This window comes from Gallus gallus, chromosome 1 (assembly GCF_016699485.2).
Source record: "Gallus gallus isolate bGalGal1 chromosome 1, bGalGal1.mat.broiler.GRCg7b, whole genome shotgun sequence".
Taxonomy (NCBI): Eukaryota; Metazoa; Chordata; class Aves; order Galliformes; family Phasianidae; genus Gallus; species Gallus gallus.
In genome coordinates, this window is record NC_052532.1 from 64,640,208 (window position 1) to 64,662,339 (window position 22,132).

At 37.9% G+C, this 22,132-nt stretch overlaps 1 protein-coding gene and 1 long non-coding RNA gene across 3 annotated transcripts in view; both read left to right on the forward strand.

Annotated features, from left to right (window-relative positions):
* The window catches only part of AEBP2 (AE binding protein 2), a 49,745-nt gene extending 44,591 nt beyond the window's left edge, over positions 1–5,154 (forward strand). Inside the window, exons 7-9 of one of the 2 annotated variants that reach the window (XM_040655917.2) lie at positions 1,381–1,494; positions 1,756–1,822; positions 3,070–5,154. In XM_040655917.2, coding sequence (XP_040511851.1) covers positions 1,381–1,494; positions 1,756–1,810 — 169 coding nt within the window. In that variant the 3' untranslated portion in view covers positions 1,811–1,822; positions 3,070–5,154. The remainder of the gene's footprint in view (positions 1–1,380; positions 1,495–1,755; positions 1,823–3,069) is intronic. The other variant, XM_416415.8, reaches the window with a different exon arrangement.
* A 14,726-nt stretch (positions 5,155–19,880) lies between these two features.
* The window catches only part of LOC101747667, a 161,544-nt gene continuing 159,292 nt past the window's right edge, over positions 19,881–22,132 (forward strand). The window contains exon 1 of the long non-coding RNA XR_005842768.2: positions 19,881–19,923. This is a non-coding gene — a long non-coding RNA (uncharacterized LOC101747667). The remainder of the gene's footprint in view (positions 19,924–22,132) is intronic.

The window sequence follows — 22,132 nt, forward strand, 5'->3', positions numbered from 1 at the left end:
GGTATTTGCTGTGAGAAGTTTTACATTTCGAATCCAGTTTTTAATTAAATTGTTTCCAAAATACTTGTTTTTGAAACATTTGATATCCTCTTCATTTAAAAAGATCCGTCTGTGGTGTTCTTCATCATTCATGAGCTGTTTTGAACCCGGATAGAGAGATTACTGCTTGATTTTTCTTCCAACTTCACCTGAAAAGTGAAAATAGTACCATTGGAGAAACTCCTGTTTCTTCTCAGATAGTTTTGTCTGGGTTCTCTTACCAAAAAGCTGAATTTGAATTACAGCTAACTTCCATTGCTGGAAAAAATAATCTGCAGAAGTCTGTAAAGTTATGTATGGCTTTCATCAGAGGGAGAAAATATTTTGAATGTTTTGTTTCTCCATTTGAAATTTCCTTCAAAGTGTTCTTAATTACAAACTTTTTTTTGTCCAAGCTGAAATGAATTTTTTACTCAAGTCACTTAAAATACAGAGCAACAACAGCAAAGAAAAGACCCCACCATTTTATGTGAGCTGAAAAGAATCCTAGTTTGTTTTATTTTTGTTTTTTTTCCAGGAGTGAAAGCAGTACGGATCACTTCTTTGTTTTACATAGCCTTAGTCAGTGCTTACTGTTGGAATGAGGTGGGAAGTAGGCTTTTAGTAAGGCACTGATGGCATTTGTAAGCCCAGTTTCTCTCTTAACAACCTGACAAGATCAGCAGGGCCTTACAAACTCAATTTGCTTTAGGTAGAAGATGCACTAATACAATAAGTCACTCAGAAGCAGACAGGTTAGGTTTCAAATAGTTAAAGAGCAAAATGTCAGTCAACATAGATGTTCTCTCTAGCTCTCTTTCAGCAGTTTTCACTGCAGGTGGCACTGAGACAGTGCTTCCTGTTAATGTGTAAAGTTTTATTTCATCTCACAGTAAGAACTGTTATGTAGCCAAAATACATTATGGTGATTGCCTGAATTTCCTCAGAAGGTACTTGAACTTCAGCTGAGTTAGGGCATGTGGACACTTGGAGCAAACTAGTGTGCCTGCAGTAAATTTTATACCTAGTGAAATAAAGTGTTTTCAAAGATTTGTTTAGTTCCTGCTACTCATAAAATAGAGAATGTAGTGCTATTGATACTGTATGTTTGGTTTAGTATTCTTCTGGATTAATCTAAATTCTGTTTAGTATCTTTTTCATGCTGAGAACTTGAAAGACTTTGGAGTATAATGTGTAAAGATTGGCTGTCTTTTCCTCGCTCCGGTGAAGGTGATTTTTAACCAGTGAAATTGGAGATTGCATATAGAAACTTCATATGTACTAGTTTACCACATAATTTTATGGTAAGAAAAACAGTTGATCTTTTTTGAATATTTTTTTATTTTATTTATTTATTCATAGTCTGCCTGATGTGTGGGTAAATGAAAGTGAGCGACATCAGTTAAAAACTAAAGTAGTTCATTTATCAAAACTACCAAAAGATACTGCCTTGCTTCTGGACCCAAACATATACAGGTAATGTCTTAATTTTGAAATTTTCATTACTAAAGTATAATCTTAAGCCTCACTTAACTTTTTGACGTTGGGGAATCAGAATTGCTAATCATTATACACCAGAACAGGGAGCCTTGATCCTGTCAGCGTCCAGTAGTTAAGTTCTGAGGTCTTAAGTTGTTTCAGAATTACTTAAGTTCTTGAACTGAACTCTAGTTACTGAGAAACGGGGAATGTGTGTATTTACCAAGTGTATTTTACTTTTTTGTGCTTGGTGTACAGAAATTCTAGTAAAGGAGGTACATACAGTGGAATCCTGAAAGATCACTTCTGTTAAGATCACACACTGGTTTGTATACCAATTTTTTTAAAGTCCAAATTTATCTTTACATAATTTATATTCAGCTGTAATACATGCAGTATTACCTTGAAATCTGTACTTGTATACAAGTACTGTTATTTTTTTAATACAAGATTCTTTAAAGGGGGACAGAAGGGGACAGTACATGTCACTTGTCTTTAAGCTGCATTCACATTTAAGTTTTTAGGATTTGATTGGCTTTTAACCCATCTTGTTTCTAATAATTTCATGATTTTTTCCCCCCTCTGTATTAATGTGCTCACATAATTGTCAGTACCCACAGTTGTATGTGTGTACAGTTTTTAAAGGTAATCTGAAATGCTTTAATTGTCTCTTAAGTTTTTGAAGGTCTAATGTTATGTGTTTATAGGTTTATTTTAAAAATGCATGAAAATGGTGGGGACAGAGGAGGGTGTCTGGGGGGGAAGAAACCAGAGTTTCTTTAACTTCCAATGGCCAAGTGTCTAAGGGAGTTCCTAGACTGCTAATTTGAGGTCTTGATATGCAATAAGCCTTTCAGTTCACCTTTACTATCAGTGTATTTCGCTAATTGAATTAGTGAAAGCTTGGTTTACAATATGAAAATAAATCCTCACACTATATGTGCTATCTTTTTAAATTGCATATGAATTGTTGATGTTAACTGTTAATGACAAAACGTTATGAGGAAATTGAATTATGTATTTTAAAGCCACTTAATGTGGTGACTGTTTTATAACCTAACTTAGGTGTTAATTGTCTTTATATCGATTAACTTTGCCCAACTTCATATATTATTAGTTTGATTTGAAGAGAAAGAATAATATTTAAAAATGATCTGTGGGGTGAAGTCCACTGAGGAAAATGAGCAACCTTTTCTCCCTCTTCCAAATAAAATTAAGGTCCCCATACGTTGTCAATTACCAGATTTTTATCAATATAGATCAGTAAGTATGTGATTAAAAAGAGCTCTGGGACCAACTAGGGGACAAAAGAATTAAAATCGAAGACCAAAATATTGCATGTGGAAAAAGTGGTCGGAGGAATTCCATCACAGCTATTAATGTCATGATAAAATGTTGATGCTAATAGAAACTTTGAAATCACCTGAAATGTCTGCTAATTTGAGATCATATAAAACGGCTTTCAATCAAAATAAATGATTGTTTATAGTCATGATTTCATAATATGCTCTAGGTAACTTGGATTTACATCTCAGGATCTTTTTCTAAAAGGTATCCTATCTTCTTTTACAGAACAATGCCCCAGAAGAGGTTGAAGAGGTAAAAACCAAGCGAGTGGGGACACCTGCAGTCTTAGTCACTGACAATGGATTTAGAAATAAAGTTGCACATTAGTCAAATCCCATCTTTTTTTTTTTATAAATATTTATGCTTAGTGTAAACATTCTGTGAATGAAGTTGATGCTTCTGTGGAATATATTAATATATTACTGTATATCCACATTTTCATGGAATGGTACAGTGGGAGATTGAGCAAACACTCTTCTGGCAACTTAGTGGAACAACTAAAAGGCTTTGCATGCTTTCTTCGTTAAGCTGCTTTTTTTCTTTAGTGAACACAGTAGTTTATATTGATGAAAAGAAAGTAACCGTCACCATTTACTCACAATTCCCAGGAGAACTGCTAACAAGCTATTAGGCTTCTTATCAATGTGAACTAAATATAACACATGCCAGACAATAAAACAGCTACCGAGGTATTATCCTGTCACCTTTTCAATATGGTGGATAGTAATCATTTGTCATTTGTAACTTCGTGTCCTTTTGCAAATCCATAAAATGTTGAATAATATTTAAGAAAAAACAACAAAAACAAAAAACGTGTTGATGGAATGCTTGTCTTTTCCATTCAACTATGAATACATATAGTACGGTTTAAAGATGTTAAGAGTGTTGCAGTATGTCTGATCCCCCTTTTCAGGAGTAGTATAGGGTGTTAATTAGATGGGTTTTTTTTTTGTGATCCATATCAGTGGATGGTTTTTGAAAAACCTTTACTTAAGCAATTAGTATTATTTGTGTTTTATTTTACTTTTTTGAACCTGTAGAATCCCCATTCACTTGTAAAGTATACTTTTTTTTTATTTGGCCTAATGTTTTCTAGTTGTAAAGAAAATGGTATTTTTAAAAAAAAATATCTAGAAATTCAATCCTTTATGCACCAAAGTTGGCTTTGAAAAGGAAAGTAAAATCATTTTCTTGCTTAATAAGCAAGAAGCCATGGATTTTTTTAACTGACAAATAGAGATGTGTCTAACCTGTTAGTCTTTGTATGGAGACAAAAATGTTGCATATAGATAATAGGACATTGCTTGTAAATATTTCAGCAGATTTGTAATATATTTTTATATTATGAAATGTACTGTAGATGTTTTTCTAGAGGCATGAAAGTTAAAATGTATATATTACGGTAGAAATAATATTGAAGGATATTGTAATTCACTAGTGCTGCCAGAAGAATTGTTTAAAAAAGCACCTTCCTTAACAATAAAAAACCCTTCTTTTACATACCTAAGGGACTATATACTACTGTTAATATCTGTTGTAAGAACAAAAACACATTGAACATCCTTCCCAGAAATCTTTGAGGGATGAATAGTACCCATAATTAATTCATGGCGCTCCTTTCTAATAGCGAACACAAAATTAGTTTTTTTTCCTTACTATTGGAAGGAACCAATACGTAAAATTTATATGGATATATGCAGTCAAACTGCAGAGTTAGTCCTCCTTATTGGGGAGGAGTTTACTACAGTGAAACTAATAACCAGCAGTTTTTACACTAAATCTTTATTAAATAGAATAAAACTTAGAAGTAACCCTTTGGTTGCAGAAGTGAGCATACCCTAGTATAATACAAATGCGTTCTGCATTGGTACTGACACGAGAGTCTTGCTTAGCTCCGATGGGTTAAAAATATTACTTATATACATGAGAAAAAATCTTATCAAGCAAAATAAAGTGCAGATTAAAAGCACCACTAATATAAGATGTTCTGGAATGGTTGTTTAATAAGGGTATTATTCATTAAATCTGTAGTGATGTGACTTTATTTTTGGAAAAAAAAAATGCAGTGTTTTTTTTTGCTTGAGCACTTCACCTACTGCTTTTTCTGTACCTATAAAATAATCCACAATCTTTGTTTCTTTTATGAATTTGTTATAAAATTGCCAAATAGAAGTGTTTCAGATATAGTTTGTATTTGTATTTTTTTAATTTTATTGCTTCATGAGTTTCTTGTAAGTCATTTATAATTGACAGATGATTGTAGACCTTGCCTGAGTATTTTTTCTAATAAAACAAAGCAAACAAACCTCATTAGCTTCAAAATTGTAAGATTTCAATGAAGTTTTCAAAGGTAAATGTAAACATGTCACTATCTTTTTTTATTTTGCCCATAAACAGTGAAACACATACATTTAAACAAATGGGAATTTGGGAATTCAATCATGCATTCTTCATGTAAGCTGTGACTTTCTTTTCCTGGGTATGAGAAAAGTATTTTCAGATGTTCTCATGATCCAACGTGTTTTTGGAAGGAAAAATTAAGTTTAAGATCAAACTGGGAACAAAAGAATGTATTAATTGTTTCCCGTAGAGTCAAAAGGTAAGTGGATTTGTGGCAATTTTAACATGAAGGTATAGAATTGAAATAATAGAAACTATTTTACTTAAAAGATTTCACATATGCAATTTGTGGAATGTGCTTTGATAGTGTTTTGTGTTTCAGATGACTTCTGTAACGGTGTGCTTCATTATTATTTCTGCTCCCCCTCCCACCTCTTAAAAATTCCAGTTGTGACAGAGTAACCAGGCAGGTGGAACTGGCATGGCATAGAGAGATATTGTTCCATTTTTCATACTGTTTTTCTTGAAAAGCATTAATCATTAATTCTTTTTCTCAACCCCTTGAGCAGTTACAGATATTCTAGTTTTGGACGTAACATACAGAGGCTTCTTCCTGTCTTTCTAAGTAACATGCCTTTTTCCAATTACTTAGGTTTTCCAGTTGTCTGGAGAATGCATCTTCTCCCAGTTGGACTGTTTATTTTCTTTGTAGAGAAATACTATCAAGACAAATAGTTATTTACCCTTAACTGCAAGCTGTTTCCTGCCAGGTTTAATGAGATTTAATAAATGTAAAATGTTAGTAATTTTGCTGTTGAATTTTAATCTGGAGTACATATTTCATGAGGCTCAAGGGAACTGGGCAAGTTCAGCTGGATAAGAGAAGTCTTTTGGGGGAACCTAATGGCAGTGCTTCAGTAGCTAAGCAGCTACCAAGAAGGTGGAGCTAGGATTATTAGAACTGCATAGCAGGAGAAGGAGAAGGTTGAGCATTAGAACACAGCACTTAAAGATCATGAAATCCCTGTTCTAGGAGGTTTCAAGTTCCAGGCAAAGCCCTGAGCAACTTGATTAGGATTCAGTGTTAGTGCTATGCTGGGCCGAAGATTGGAATAGATGCTTTCCCAAGGAAGTTGTCAATAATTCTGTGTGCTTATTCAGAAGGAAGCTGGCTTTCTCCTTCAGCCTCCATCTCAAGCAGGCATCAGCTATGTTTAGATCATATTAGCAAACAGCTCGTATGTTCATAGATCAGCGCTAGAATTGGAGTTGTTTGATATGAAAATTAATCAGTTGTGGCAGTAACTTGGATCTGGGGCTTTAGTCTACATTTGTGTTGGCATCCTATGTAGCTGACATTCGGAGGCACTGTCTTAAGGTAGATGCTAGGACATGAGGATGTGGGGCAGACAGTGACATGGGATGCAGTGTTTGCTCATTTACCGTTGGGTGATAGCAACAAAGATTTTCAGAAATGCCAAATGCGTTTGTGGATATCTTTAGATCATCCTGCCTCTGGGACATCTCAAAAGAACATGTGCCTGAACCCAGTTCTTTGGAAGTTCAAATTTTCAAGAGATGCAGTGCACCCAAATACCTGTACCCAAAATTACCAGTCCTTTTGCGATGTGTTGACTTGCCTTCTACAGTTTTCTAAGCATGAATAACAGGATTTTGAGTGAATTTTGGGAATGAAGAACATGTCTGCCTTTTGCTTGAGTGGAAATTCTTGTTTGGGAAAGCTTCCTGACATTTGAGGTTAGCATACAGCTGATGGTTTGATACTAGATTTCATTCTACCTTTAAAATTACTTCTAAAATAAATAAGGTGGAAACGCATCAGTTGCATATAAGTAGTTTCTCATCCCCCTGTACTCAGCACTGGTGAGGCCGCACCTCGAGTATTGTGTTCAGTTTTGGGCCCCTCACTACAAGAAAGACATTGAGGCCCTGGAATGTGTCCAGAGAAGGGCAACAAAACTGGTGAGGGGTCTGGAGCACAGGTCTTCTGAGGAGCGGCTGAAGGAGCTGGGATTGTTCAGTCTGGAGAAGAGGAGGTTCAGGGGAGACCTCATTGCACTCTATAACTACCTGAAGGGAGTTTGTGATGAGGAGGGATTTGGCCTCTTCTCCCAGGCAACAAACAGGACCTGAGGAGATGGCCACAAGTTGTGCCAGGGGAGATTTAGATTAGACATAAGGAAAAGCTTTTTCTCTCAGAGAGTGGTCAGGCGCTGGAATGGCTGCCCAGGGAGGTGGTGGAGTCACCGTCCCTGGCTGTGTTCAAGAGGCGTCTGGATGAGGAGCTACAAGATATGGTTTAGTGGCTTGTGGTAGTAATAGTGATGGTTGCACAGTTAGACTAGATGATCTTGTGGGTCCTTTCCAACCTTGTGATTCTATGATTCTAAGTCATGATAAATAATGATAACAGTAGTTTCCAACTTATATTACAACCTACATCTGGACTAACTTGTGAACAAATGAGTTAATTATGTTTAAATCTACATTGTTTTTTAGTAAGAATCAGTGTTTGTTTGGTTTCTATTCCTTAACAGCTTTTTTTTTTTGGTGCAGCAGGTAAATTGGTTACTATAGAAAATTCATCTTACATCAGTCTGAAATGATTTATCCTCAGTTAATCTTTTCTCTCCTTGACATTTTACACTGGTTTATGAAACAAATCATAAGTATTGCTTTTTTCCACATAAATGTATCAAAGTATTAAAAAAGTCTAATCAAGAATGTTAGATTTTTTTTTTAAAAAAAAAAAGCGGTGAGCTGAATCTATGGTTTCTTTCAGTCATGTTCTGTAAGCTGTTAAATAGATGTTCTGTGAACATGCCCTATATACACATGGCTTTGAAAATAAAATAAGCAGTTTGATCTGTGAAACAATCAGTTCTAAACAAAACATTCCAGCAGCTGAAGATAGTCGTAACATCACATGGATCTTCTTAATCCAGTAAAGATGCCCTTAGGCATGTTAGTTATCGTGGTATTTACTTACTTCAAACTAATGCTCTACTAAATTATGTTGCTTCAACTCAATAATTTTCTGAATTATGTGTTTTGAGAAACAAACAAACAACACACCAATCCTTTTCTGTTTTGTTTGAGCAGTATGATAGAAAAATATTTTAAAAACAAATATCTTCATGTATTTTCAGTGGGCCCCCTTTTTTTCCTAAAAACTGTGTGCTTGCACTTATATAAGCTGAGTTGGGACTAACAGAATGAAGTCACATTAATACAGCTGTAGTCTTCTAATGCTTATAATGAGGAGAATCGGAGCTCACAGGTATAAATACCTTATTGTTCTCTGTAAGTATCTGAAGGGAGGTTGTAGTGAGCTGAGGGTTGGACTCTTCTCTCATGTAACTGGTGATAGGACTAGAAGGAATGGCTTCAAGGTGCTCCTGGGGAGGTTCAGGCTGGACATTAGGCAATACTACTTCTCTGAAAGGGTGGTCAGGCACTGGAATGGGCTGCGCAGAGTGGTGGTGAAGTCACCGACCCTGGAGGTGTTCAAGGAACATACGGGCGTTGTGTTGAGGGACATGATTTAGTGAGAAGTATTGGTGATGGGTGAGTGGTTGGACTGGGTGATCCTGTGGGTCTTTTCCAACCTTGGTGATTCTGTGATTCTGAATACAAGTGTGTAATCTCCTAAGTATATTTATGAGAATAATTTATAGGTGCCAGAGGGTTCCACTATTGTAATCTCTAATTACAGTATTTTTCTAATATATTATAAACTAGAATTTGACTGACAATAAAATCTCATACTCTGGAAAATTATTTATTTTTCAGCCATCTGTTCTGTTAATTTCCCTGAATATAGCTGACAAAATATATACAGCAGATCCATTTCAGATCTATGAAATCTCAGGATGTCTTCTGGTGTTGGGGTTGCACAAAAAGCATTCATTTGGTTTCTGTTAAATGCAGAGCACTGGATCAAAGAAATGGGACCTGAGAATTTCCTCTTTGCAGGTGATAATGAATGTAGACACCTTCTGCTACCTCAGTTTTTGGCTTTTTGACTGGAAGTGGCAACACTGCGAACTTGCTTTCCTTTTTGCAGCTGTCCTGATAGTGAAAAATTCTCCCTGGAATGTTTGTCCACATGTCTTAGCTTTTATACAAAGTATGTATCTACGAGGTGTGTATGTTTGCATTTAGACTTAATTTTAGCAAAATTCTCTGTATTTACTACTTTATATTTTTTCTTTATTTTAATGGAAAGTAGTGTTGGGATAGTGTTATCTGCCTCTTCATGCTTTACAGTCCTTCAATTTTAACCAAACTGCGTATGTTTTCTGCTCAGTCTTTTTAGCAAATTACCTGGCCTGAAGTACTTTCCATGCTAGTCCATTTACACTGTATTGTAGTACGCAGTACTGCAAATACAGAGGTGCACCAAGGTAAATTTCCACATACGTCTGTAACTTTTGTGTGCCCTAACTTTTGAAAACTGGTCTTGTAACTTGATCTTAAAGTGCTTTTATCTGTAATTTCATAAATGACTTTGATGTATATATGGATTCCAGTAATAATAGTACCTTACGATCATTTTCAGGGGTAGCAGCAGAGCTGGAAGGTATCCATTCATATCTACAATATCTGTTGATGTGTTGAACTGTCCTGCTGGAGCTAACAGTAACTCATACCGGTAGTGGGTGATATCTTTCATGCAAACTTGGAACAAGAGGGAAGGAGAAATGACTTGAGGGTGAAGTATGTAAAGATGGAGTGTTAGGAATACTAGGTTCAGTTCTAGTCAAGAAAGAAGTGCTAACTATGTTTCTCTTCTAAGCTTCAATTTTAAATCCTTTATTTATTTACATATTTATGTAGTTTAAGCAACTTTCTAGCATATTTTTCTCATCCAGCCATTGCTATTTGACTGCTCGTTGTCAAGTTTGTCACATTTATTTGTCCTTTGCACCCACACACGTAGGTGTAATTTTGTCTGGGATTATTTTCTGGAGAAAAAGGGCCTTTGATGTCACAACATCATTTATAGCAGAAAGAAGAACTGAGAATATAGCTTTTGGAATTCACTGGGCATGTCCATCCGCAGGTTAGTAAAAGGACTGTAATCAGATTTTTAAAATAAGAAGTTTTGCATCCTGCCTTTGCAGATGAGTAGAAGCTCCTCTTCCTTAGGTCTAGAATGTAACTCACTGAGATGACAAAAAACACCAAAGAATGAATAGTTGTCTTGGCCTTAGGTGACTGAATTTGGCATTATTAGTGATAGCCCTTTTCCTATGCGCTATTACTGAATTTTACAGGGTGAGCCTCCCACATTCCAAGCAATTTGTGTAAGACTTGTCCCTTCTATAGTGTAGGTACGTGCGTCTGTTAGATTTCAGTGCAGATAAGTTCACTAAGAAGAATGCTACACTGTACCAGCCAGCTTCATCTATGATGATTTCAAGAAAATGTTTAAGACAGTCAGTAGCCTTTCTGACTAACAAACAGAAACAAGATCACGTGCAGTCATTTATTTTCTTTTTACATGAAAATATATCATTCCATTGTATTTGGAGGAGAAAATTAACTTCACTGGGGAGATCTGTGAGTTTGAAAATGTCACTCCTCGTGTGCCTGCTTCTTAGAATGCTTGCTTTCAAAACCATCCAGCAAAAAGCGTAAAATACATTACACCCTTTCCCAGCTGTTGTCTCCAATGATAACCATTCCAGATCGGTTAACTTTCAGATCATGGAGACGGTTGGGGTGTTTGATGACACCGTGCTGGTTTTCATTGCTGCAGCATGTTTTGGTGAGTGAGTTTCTTCAGCTTTAGCGAGCTAATGAAAATGATGCCAAAAACTGTGCTAATCTAACCAGGGCCTATGTAAACTTAATAATTTTGTGATAACATTGAACAGAGTCCAAAATGGACTTAAAAAATACTTGAATACTAGTAATGCACAGCTATAAAGTAAAAAGCTAATTTTGTATTAGTCATAGAATATTTTATGTTGGAAGGGACTTTTTAAAGATTATCCGTTCCAACTCCTTAACGTGGCTGCAACAGGTAGGGACATCTTTCACTAGATAATAGAATGGCTTGCATTGGAAGGCACCTGAATCTTGCCACCCCTTAGGTAGGTTTCCCAGGGCCCCATCTAACCTGGGTTTGAATGACTCCAGGGATGTGTGGCGTGCGCAACTTTTCTGGGCAGCCTGTTCCAATGCCTCACTGCCCTCAGTGAAAATTTTCACTCACTTGCCCTGTAACTATAAGACCATGGAAAAAGTCTGTCCCCCTTCTGTTCATAAGCTCCTTTTAAGTACTGGAAGGCCACAATGAGGTTTCTGTAGAGCCTTCTCCAGACTGAACAAAGCCAACTACCTCAGTCTCTTCGCAGAAGTGCTCCAGCCCACTGATCACCCTTGTGGCCTTCCTCTGGACCTGCTTCAACAGATCCACATCTTTCTTGTGCAGGGGACTCCAGGCCTAGATGAAGAACTTCAGATGGGGCCTCATGAGGTCATGGTAAATGGGAATGATCAGCTCCCTTACGCTGCTGGCCACCCCCCTTTTGGTGGAGTTTGGGACACAGTTGGCCTTAGGGCTGCAAGCACATACTGTTGGGGGTCCTGGTGGATGAAAAGTTTGACATGAGCCAAGTCCTTCTCTACAGAGCTGCTCTCAGTGAGTTCTCCCAGTTTGTAGGCATATGTGGGGTTGCCCTGACCCTGCCTGGCTTTTGTGAATCTTGTTGGGTTCTTGGTCCACTTTTACAGCTTGCCCATGTCTCTTTGGATAGCATCCCCTCCTATTATATCAGCTGCACCACTCAGATTGGTGTCATTAGCTGATTTGCTGAGGGCGCTCATTTCCTCTGTCTGTGTCATACATAAAAATGTTGAAGAGCACTCGTCCAAAGATGGGCCTGTGGGGGACACCACTCATGACCAGCCTCCACCTTTACATGGAACCATTGACCACAACAACCCTCTGGCTATGACCATCCAACCAATTCTTTACCGAATAGTCAACCCTACAAATCCATCTGTCTCCAAAGTATAGGTGTGGTATGGGACCATGTCAAAGGCCTTGGATCAGATTGCCTAAAACTCCATTCAGCCTAATTCCATTGACCACTCTGAGAGACTTCATCTGTCTGAATGTCATTGCATTTTTTTAACTTGTTCCATTCATGTTATATCTAAGTTCACGTAGTTCAGTGAGATTTGTACATGCTTACTGTGTCTTCCTGGAATCTTACTGACTTTAGGAGGACTTCATTATGGATACTTGCCTTGCCTCCCTCAATTCACATCCGTTGTCTGAAACCCAGATTGTTAAATCAGAAGCACTGGGACAGGATGTTTCTTAGGATTCATTTAAGCCAGAAGGTTCAACGTGAGCCACTTAAATGTGTCTAGGCAGTGAAATATATACTCGAATTTACATAATTTCAAAGCCAAAAAGTTAGTAAATATATTGTGGAGCAAAGCATTGGAATGTGGAATTAAAGGCTGACTTTCAGCAACAAAGGCACTTGAAATGGTTTTCATTTTAAACAACACTTTGCAGCTTTTACTTTCTAATGAGTAAGAGGCAGGGGCTTGGACCTGGCTTGCCTTTTCTTTCTTCATGTCATAAATATTCTCTCTTAGAGCACGGAAAATACATCAATTACCCTTAAAGCAGTGTTTATTGCACAGCAGATGCGTGCATACAGCAACTGTAGCTGAAAACCAAAGTATTTAATTAGCAGTTGCCTGCAGCTGGATTTTTTTAAATAAGTGGGGAGGGGGGGAAACATAAAAGGATGTCAAGAAACTATCTGCTGACAGTGAGCAAGTTCATGTGTAATTACTTATTAAAAATATTACTCTGAACTCATAGCTATCATGCGATATTGCCTTCTATTCATTGTGTTGTGCAGTCTTCTATGATATTCATATCCTCACTGACCAGATAGATGTGTTGTCTGATACAAATGAGACTGATCTATATTTTTTTAAAGCAGAAGACTTTTAATAGTCTTCTGTTCATCTGTTAATTGCATTATAGCTGTTCACTCTGCAATCATTGAGAGAATGCAGTGGATTTGAAGGATAAGCAGTGTTGCAGTCAGATGTCAGGGTCTGGAAATATGTGGGTAAAAATATCAAGGGTAAATGGTCTGTATCTGCATCCTCACACATTATGTAGACTCTCAAGTGGTTATGTGGCGTGCATAGGTCAAATTAAAATGTCGCGCTTCTCATTGACTCGTTAGTAATAGCTTTAAAAATTAACAGATGCAGCATGCATTCCGATTTTATCTTAAAAAAAATAAAATAAAATTGAAGAGATGTTTTTGGGGTGAAAGGTGACCTCAAACAGTACAGTTCCTTTTTGTTGTTCTTTAGAAATGAAGAATTATGGAGCAAATTGCAAAACAAAAGTTTTTATCTTGACTAATGCCTCATCTGGGTAATCCTCTACAAATGGCATGTTTTAGTTTCTGATGTATTTTCACATGTAATTATTTCCATTGAGTCATCTTTCATTCCCCCCCCCCCCCCCCCCCCCCCCCATCAGATAATATATTTATTAGAATGTATTTCATACTTCAGTAACCACAGAATGCATCCTAACGGGAGGTGGTTTCAATAGCAGAAGATCTGAAGTTATTTTAAGCTGTAAAATACGTAGATGCTGTCTACAAAAATATTTACGATACTTCTGTCTCACCTCACTGTTTTCCAGGATCCTAGGACACCATGTAACACTGAATGCATCTACACACTATGTGCACTTTAGGTAGAACTTTAACTCCCTAGCAATCTATAACCAAAAGGGGGCAGCAATCCACCATGCTAAACCTATCCGTGTACTCTTATCACTTCTTAGTGACGTTACTTTATAGATGTACTCTTACTTTTCTAAACCAGTTTCCTTATGGGTAACTTGCTGCCTTTGCTGATATGAGATGGAGTCATGTTTTGTTCTAACAAATCTTCTGTCTTGCTGGTTGGTCTATGTCTAAAACATTGCAAAGGAGAAGAGAAGCTGCAGAGGAAAATAGAATTGACTGATGAAAGTTGAAATACATTAATGAAACACTTTGTTGTCCAAATACTCAAAGATTCTGTGAAATGTAGCTGGTAAAAAATGATGTCTGGTCACGTCGTTTTGCTATGACCTTTTCTGTCCCAGTGATACCTAAGACTTCACTTCTAACCACCTGATTATTTTACTGCAGAGGCATGACAGAAGTAAGTTTCTAGAGTTCTCTAGTGGGTGTTTATGTCAGATCAGGCTCTTTTTTACCTTCTTAAATGAAAATCTGACAGCTTCAGCATGTATTTAAAGAATGAAAATAAAAAACCCTGCCGGTTGCATCTACTGGTTTGCAGTAACCACTCACATAACCTTTTTCCTTGAGTAGATAAAGATGATGCAGCAGTTTTTGTTTCAATAAGGAAGGTGATTACTTTGTGTCTATCCAGGGGCGTTGCAAGATAGTACAGTAAGTGCTACCATGTCCTTATTGCTCAAAACCTGAAATTTTAAGCTATTTCAGAAATTATCTTATGTGGTTGAACATAGCAGAAGAAATGTAGCAGTGATTAGACGGTGCTCCCCACCTGGACCAGGAATCAACTGCTGTGAGGAACTGTACAATTTGAGCCGTTGTCTATCAAGCTGCCTTTTGGTTGCAGTCCTTTCCCTCTACCAGCTGTCTGGACAATAGGCCAGCCTGTTACTCACTGTACAGCTTTCCAGGGATTCTGACAATATCATCTTCCGGTTTCTGATCTGCTCTGCTCATGGTTATAGTCTCAGGCTCTCTGCAGTTTCCAGTAGAGATTGGTATGTTGTGCATAATTGGGTCATACTTTGGGTTACTGTTCACAACTGTGAAGGCTTAGAATATGTGATTAGGTTGTCATCAGATGAGTCTGATGAAGTGACCTGGGAACCTACACTTGAATCTCACTCTTGCTATGTCAAGGATTTGAGAGGAGAAGGTGTTAAGATACAAGCTTTTTAACTAGTCTCTTTTCTGTGTTTCTGCATATCCTGATCTTTATCTGATGTCAAATAATCCTCTGTTCACATTCTTTTTTTGGCAAATAGTTTTGCCAGAAGTTGTTAAACCAAATTCAGTGTTGCTTTTCAACTCGGTAGTCATTTGGAATGGTTGCACAATACTGCTAAAGCAGAAGTATAGGCTTTATGTGCTTGTTCTGCCATGATGAGAACGGCACTGAATGATTAACTGGAAGTTGCTGTTGAAAATAGAATTTGGATGATTCGGGGGATTTTTTATCCTATGGCTTAATGCTGCTTTTTTTTTTTCTTGGTGAAAGTGTCTGTTCATACAGAGGAAGTTTTTTTCTAATTATCCGGGAGTTTTCCAGTTCTTAAATGTTAACTAGGTGCTTGTTAGAAGTAAGTAATTTCATCATTTTTCTTTTCTTCTTTGGAATTGATGTAATTTATTTATTTTCACCAATTGATGCATGTAGGTGTTTGGCATTTAACAAAATATGTATTCATTCTCTTGTTCCCCTCTGTGTCTCCAGCAGTACTAGCATCACCAAATAATCTTCAGACTTTAAAACCCAATGTCACGGAGTTACCTAGATAGATCTGTTCTGTAACTCAGGTAGCTGTGTCCACTTGAATCAGCTCCTGAGTGTAAATACAAGCAAATATTAACGAATTAGGCCAATACTTGCGTGTGCATCACAAAACTTGATGTTCTTTTGTATAACTGGTGGTTCAGGTCAAAATGATATATATTTCCATGGTCCTTAACTATGCGTTTAGTATGATGTACTGCAGACCTTGAAGTAAGATCTATTTTGTTATAGTTTCCATTGCTAAAAGGAGCACAGTAGTTCCTTTTATTTTTTCTTACAGAAACCGAATCCATTAGCTGATGTGTGATGTACCCATGACAGTAATTTGGCAGTTGGCGGTGGTGAGTATAGCTGTGCAGCTAGATACTGGCTGCATGTTTAGGAGGGCTTCAGGTTCCCATGGAACTTTTAGGAAACCTGTCTGAAGCTCCAATTCAGTTATTGGTGTATCTGTGTGTGTGTGTGTGCATTTTCACCATTTATTTTCAATTATGGATGTCTTTTTCCAAAGCTGATTTCATTCCAAGAAGTGCCTAAGCACGAGACCTGTTAAGAGAAATGATTGCTCGGGCAGGTTTTATCTTTCCAGTTGTTGATTTAGCACTTCTGTAAACAGAAGATAATCTGGACTCTACATTCTTTTATATTCTATTGTTAAAAACCTGCCGTGCAAAAGAGTAGAGATGGGCATGATATTTTGCAGTCCTATATAGAATGAAAATGCCAAGCAATAATCCCACTTTTGTTCCAGACAGATGAAGTGATCCATTTTGTATCCACTGTAATTAGAGTTTATAAAGCAGCCAACTCAGTACACAAGCTCCATCTGCCCTTCATCACAGATTCTTATTATATAAAGGACAGCATTTTGCTTGTCAATCTTACCGATAATGTGTATTTTCAGTGATTTTGTATCTTAAGTGTGAAAATAAGGAAGTCTGCAGGTCCGTATATTCTTGTACATGCTTTCTTTCTCTTTCCCCATTTGAAGACGGTAGTCTTCAGTCTGGGGCCCTTTACTTTTTCCTGTCTTTCCACAAAAGCATCTGTGCTGATTTTCATGAAAAAGGGGTACCCAGTTGTGAAGCTACAAATGGTTTGCAGGCCAAAAAGCATAAGGGATGGTCTGAATGATGGTGGTCTGCCACTGTGCTTCCGTTCTTACCTTCCAAGAGGACTGCCTTTGGAATTCTAGTACTAAAGCATCATCCATATCCATCGATAGTGTTTCACTAAGCTGCCTTTCATTTTGGCTGTGCTACAGCTACCAAAGACACAGCAAAGGATTTGGAGCCAAACGCTGTGGGTTTCTTCTGGGTTTAGTAAACTTGTTAGCAACGATTGATTACCATTTCTCTCTCTCTCTCTCTCTCTCTTTTTTTTTTTTTTTGGCAGTTATGATTACATCCTGGTAAGAAAGGTGACTCAGATGTGGCAAAAGGGTTCTGTGGTGATTATTATATGTGTTCTGGAGTCGGGGCTAAGATAGGAGAGGTAGGCGGTGCAAGAAGATGATCTCAACAGCTAAGCAGCTATATAGGCACAGGTTCTGCCATATTATAGGTCACAGTTCCACAAGACAGACTCCAAGCTCAAACTCTTATTTGAGCTCCCAAGAAAAACCATGGCCAAACTTGATTAGATTTCTGTCCAAATGATGACTAAGCAAAAGCCGCGAAGTTTTTGTCCTGAAATCAACGTTACAAAGTAAAATCAAGGGGAAGGGTACATAAATACGCCTCTTTGTAACATTCTTTCTGTCCCTCTTTGCTTAAAACACCATTTGCTGTTGAACAATGGATATAAAAATATGTTTTCAAGCATACAAAATTATTTGCTGTTGTTCTATTCTGGTGCAACTCCATATAGTATAAAGGAAAATCAGAATAGATCAGTGCTTCTTTTTGACTGTGTAACCACAAAGTAGCCAGGCTTCCTAGTGTTGAAATACAACAGCAGTGTTATGTAGTGGATTTTTCTGTGAGAAATTTCTTTCATGGTGCACAGTTGTCTTCAGAAATTTGTCTCAGGTATAAATCTCAACACTTGGTTCAGATGCCATATGCCTGCTTATTAATATACACAGCTTTTTATTTCCTATACTTTTCTAAATTGCTTTGATGACGGAAAACCAGTTTAACCTCTCCCTCTCCCTCCCTCTCTCTCTCTGTCTCTCTCTCTCTGTCTCTCTCTCTCTCTCTCTCTCTCTCTCTCTCTCTCTCCCTCTCCCTCTCTCCCCCAAAAAAAGAGCAATTTGTTTTGAACCAGTTTTATCAAGTAGCACCTAGAGACATTTCCTTCATTTAGAGGCAGAGGCATAAATACATCTTATGTTACATCAGATTAGCTATCTTAAATGTTCAAGCTAACCTACTGCTATCAGAGGAAGATGAATGCTTGATCGTTTGAATACTTAGTTATAAATTGCAGGGATGGCTGTCTCTACAGATGGAGCTCTTCTTCTAGCACATCTGGAACTGAAGGACTGAATTTACCTAAAAGCTTACACTGGCATAAAATGTGAATTCCTTGTAGTCTCTTCTCTGCAGTGACACCAGGGGGTTTTCTTCAGTTAAACATATGCTAGAAATGACATCAAGCCAGACTGAAAAGCCACTGGGATAAATGTGCCTTTATGCTTATGTTGGTAGGCGAGTTTAACTCAGATTGATGCACTGTACTGGCAAAACTGATGTGCAGACAAGTTCTTGTTTTCTCAGGGTAAAGACAGCTTATAGTTCAAAAGTATTATACCATGCAGTGTTTGACATCTGGGAGTCCAGGTGCCGTAAATCTTTCAAAAGGAAAAGTGCTGTTAGAGTTGAGAGGGGAAACAGAAGCATGAAAGTAACGGTGTGTGGTTTTAGCTATTATAAAGAAATCTCTCATCACTGAGGGGGAAGAAGTGCTTAGAAACGATGTTAAAATGGCAACCTATTTTCCCATTAATGCTTTAACCCACTTCTCGTTTCACCTACTTGTCAGGGGGCTCTGAGTTACCTTTGCATGAGCTTCTGCTTTCTGGTATGATCAGCCTCTTTGCTGCATTCCTGATCTGTTTTAATACTGTTAGATAAATGACCCCAAATGACTGCAGTCTTCTGGACCTGTTCACTATTATTAGCAAGGTTCCATGAGAAATGCAGGGGCTGATGCATTAAGTGAGTCTTTAGTAAACACAAGTTATCGGAAAATCCTGTTTTAGCAGCAGAGAGTACAGCGTGTCTAGGACTGATGCTGGAGTTAGCTGTACCAGTATTCCTAAATTAACTAAGTATTCTCTGCATTAGTGCTGTTCTATCAGACAGCTGCTTTCGAGATGATTATATGAAAGGAAAAATGTATAAGTCTTCTTCAGTCTAGGCTTTGTTTTCCAGCCCTGAGACAGTGATAGATTAACTAGTCTTAGTCTGAGTTGTGTTCTGTGTATTGGTGAATGAAGGACAGCAGGCTGTAATGCATAAGTAAGGGTACATTTAGTAATGACCAGCAGACTGCTATTGGTTATAATGTAATGATAAAACATAAAGCATTGGGAATTGCATCTGCCTGTAGTACAAGACCACAGGGACAAGCAGGGTTTGAAACCAGGCTGCAAAGAAGCCGGTTGGGAAACTACACCTAGACATACTGTTTGTCCTGTGAAAGATGTCTGTCTCTCTCCTTTTGTCTCCTGGGTTGCACTGAAGACCTATATACAAGCAGAACACATAACTTTTCTTTGTGTCTGGATGCTTAAAAAGTGACGTGTTGCTTGGTGCTCAGGCTGTAGATAGGAAGGCACCAGGTTTTATTTTGTCATTGTGTGAATTAGTTTGAATACAAAGATAGGCCTAGCTGCTTAGCTGTGCCAACTATTCTATTTTGATAATAATTCTTCTGATAGGTAAGAAGTACAAGAGCCACTTCTGAGACTCAGGCTGTTACCAAAGGTTTGTTGTCTTTGTTGATACATTGTGTTAGACTTTGCGCGTTTATCATAGAATTGTTTGAGTTGGAAAGGACCTTTAAAAGTCATCTGGTCCAACCAGCTGCAATGAACAGAGACACCTACAGCTATCTCAGGTGCTCAGAGCCCCATCCAGTCTGACTCTGAGTGTCTCCAGGGACAAGGATCCACCACCTCTCCAGGTAACCTGTGCCAGTACCTCACTGCCCTTATTGTAAAAACCTTCTTTCTTACACCCAGTCTAAATCTCTTCTCTGTTAGTATGAAACCATTTCCCCTTGTCCTGTCTAAACAGACATCTGTATGTATCCTCAAAGTCTGCTTTCAACAGTTTGCTTCCTTAACCCTGCTTCCTACTCCTAGAAGAGCCTTAGTTGGGTTGGCTATATATTTTCCCTTTCAAGATTCACTGATTTACAAAGTATTGCTTCACCCCTTGCTGTAACCAGGCGTTTGGTGCTTAGATCAGTAATACTTCTTCTGCTTACCTTGTCTGCATGTCAGATGATGCAGTTTCACTCATGGTGTATCTGCATGATCCGAGTGTAAGCACAGAGCATCTGTTAGACTGTGTGTCCTTAGTAGAACTTCTTTACAGGATATCATCAAGAAACTCGACTTGCATTGATGTTTACTTGTATATGCCCAGTCCTTCAAATTTGGTTTCTTGTCTGATGCATGCATTTAAAAGAAAGAGGATTCAACAAAAAGTCTCCTTCCAAATGCTTTTCTCCCTTCTGTAGTCTGAAGAAAAGTTGCTGCAGGAAAGGTAAGTGGGTTGTGAACATGTAGTCACTACTGTGTCTGCATGCAGCTCGTTCACATTTTGTGTGCATGACTTCGTGGAAAAAGATCAAACCCAATATACAGGATACTGTAAGAAGTGAATAAAATATGGGACTGGTTGTGTTTAGATTTCACTTTGTCCCCAAGTAATGAGCTAAAACAAGGTTAGTGCTTTCAGGTAGGTGAGTTTTGTCATCTGCCGATAAAGTGATAGTATTCATTATTTAAATAGACAGTGTGCTTTAGTATACTTCTGGGAAACAGATCCTTCTGAAACAGAAATCCTTAAACCTGTTAACATTTAATGTTGTGGGTCTCTTAAGATTCATTTTGGAAAAATGAGGTAGATAATAGAATAGAGAACAGGATATTCTATTATAGTCTGTATGTATTCTAGGTAAATTACTAAACATTTCTGTATTCTGTATGTAGAATACATACACCTTACTTATCAGTGTTTCTTCAGCCTTTTGGTTTACACGATTATACTACATATGTCATAATATGGATAATTTTTTAGGAAAATAAATTGAAATATTAAAAACAATATATGGTTTAAACTACATACTGCAGGAAGTTCTGCTGTACTGCAAAGGAAGATCAAGTCATGTGTGTTTGAATTCATACTTCTCATATATATATTTTTTAAATATTTTTAAGACTAAATTTAAATTTAAACATCCTAAGAACTGCTGGGTATGTCAGGACATGAGCCAGCAGTGTGCCCAGGTGGCCAAGAAGGCTAATGGCATCCTGGCTTGTATCAGAAATAATGTAGCCAGCAGGAGCAGAGAGATGATCATCCCCCCATACTGAGCCCTGGTGAGGCTGCACCTTGAATACTGTGTTCCGTTTTGGGCCTCTCACTACATGAAAGACATTGAGGCCCTGGAGTATGTCCAGAGAAGGGCAATGAAGCTGTGAAGGGTCTGGAGCACAGGTCTTATGAGGGAACTGGGATTGTTCAATCTGGAGAAGAGGAGCCTGGGGGAGACCTTATTTCTCTCTATAGCTCCCTGAAAGGAGTTTGCGTTGAGACGGGGATCAGCCTCTTCTCCCAGGTAACAGCAATAGGATGAGAGGGAATGGCCTTAAGTTGTGCCAGGGGACGTTCAGGTTGGATATTAGGATTTTTTTTTCTCAGATGCAGTGGTGATGCATTGGAACAGGTTGCCCAAAGAGGTGGTGGAGTCACCAGCCCTGGAGGTGTTCAAGAGCACCGTGAGGATGTGGTACCAAGGGATGTAGTTAGTGGGCATGGTGGGGATGGGTTGATGTTTGGACTAGATGATCTTAGAGGTCTTTTCCGAAATTAATTACTCTATGACCTGTCCATTCTATGTACGATAGAGGTAATAGTGGTGTGGTGTTCTAAGAAATGCCTGCCTAGTTCTTGGTGGAATGTCTTGCATGAAAACCTCATTTACTTAGGTTTAATTTTCTTCAGATATCTGATCAGTTGTATGTATGCCACAGTGCTCAACCCCATCCTTGACAGAATGCTCGTTTGAGTCCATTTTTCCCTGTTTGCTCTGTATTCAGTTTGAGACTGCAAAGCTGTATGAGCAGGAGCAAGGTTAATCCTTTTAAATTCAGGAGGGAGAA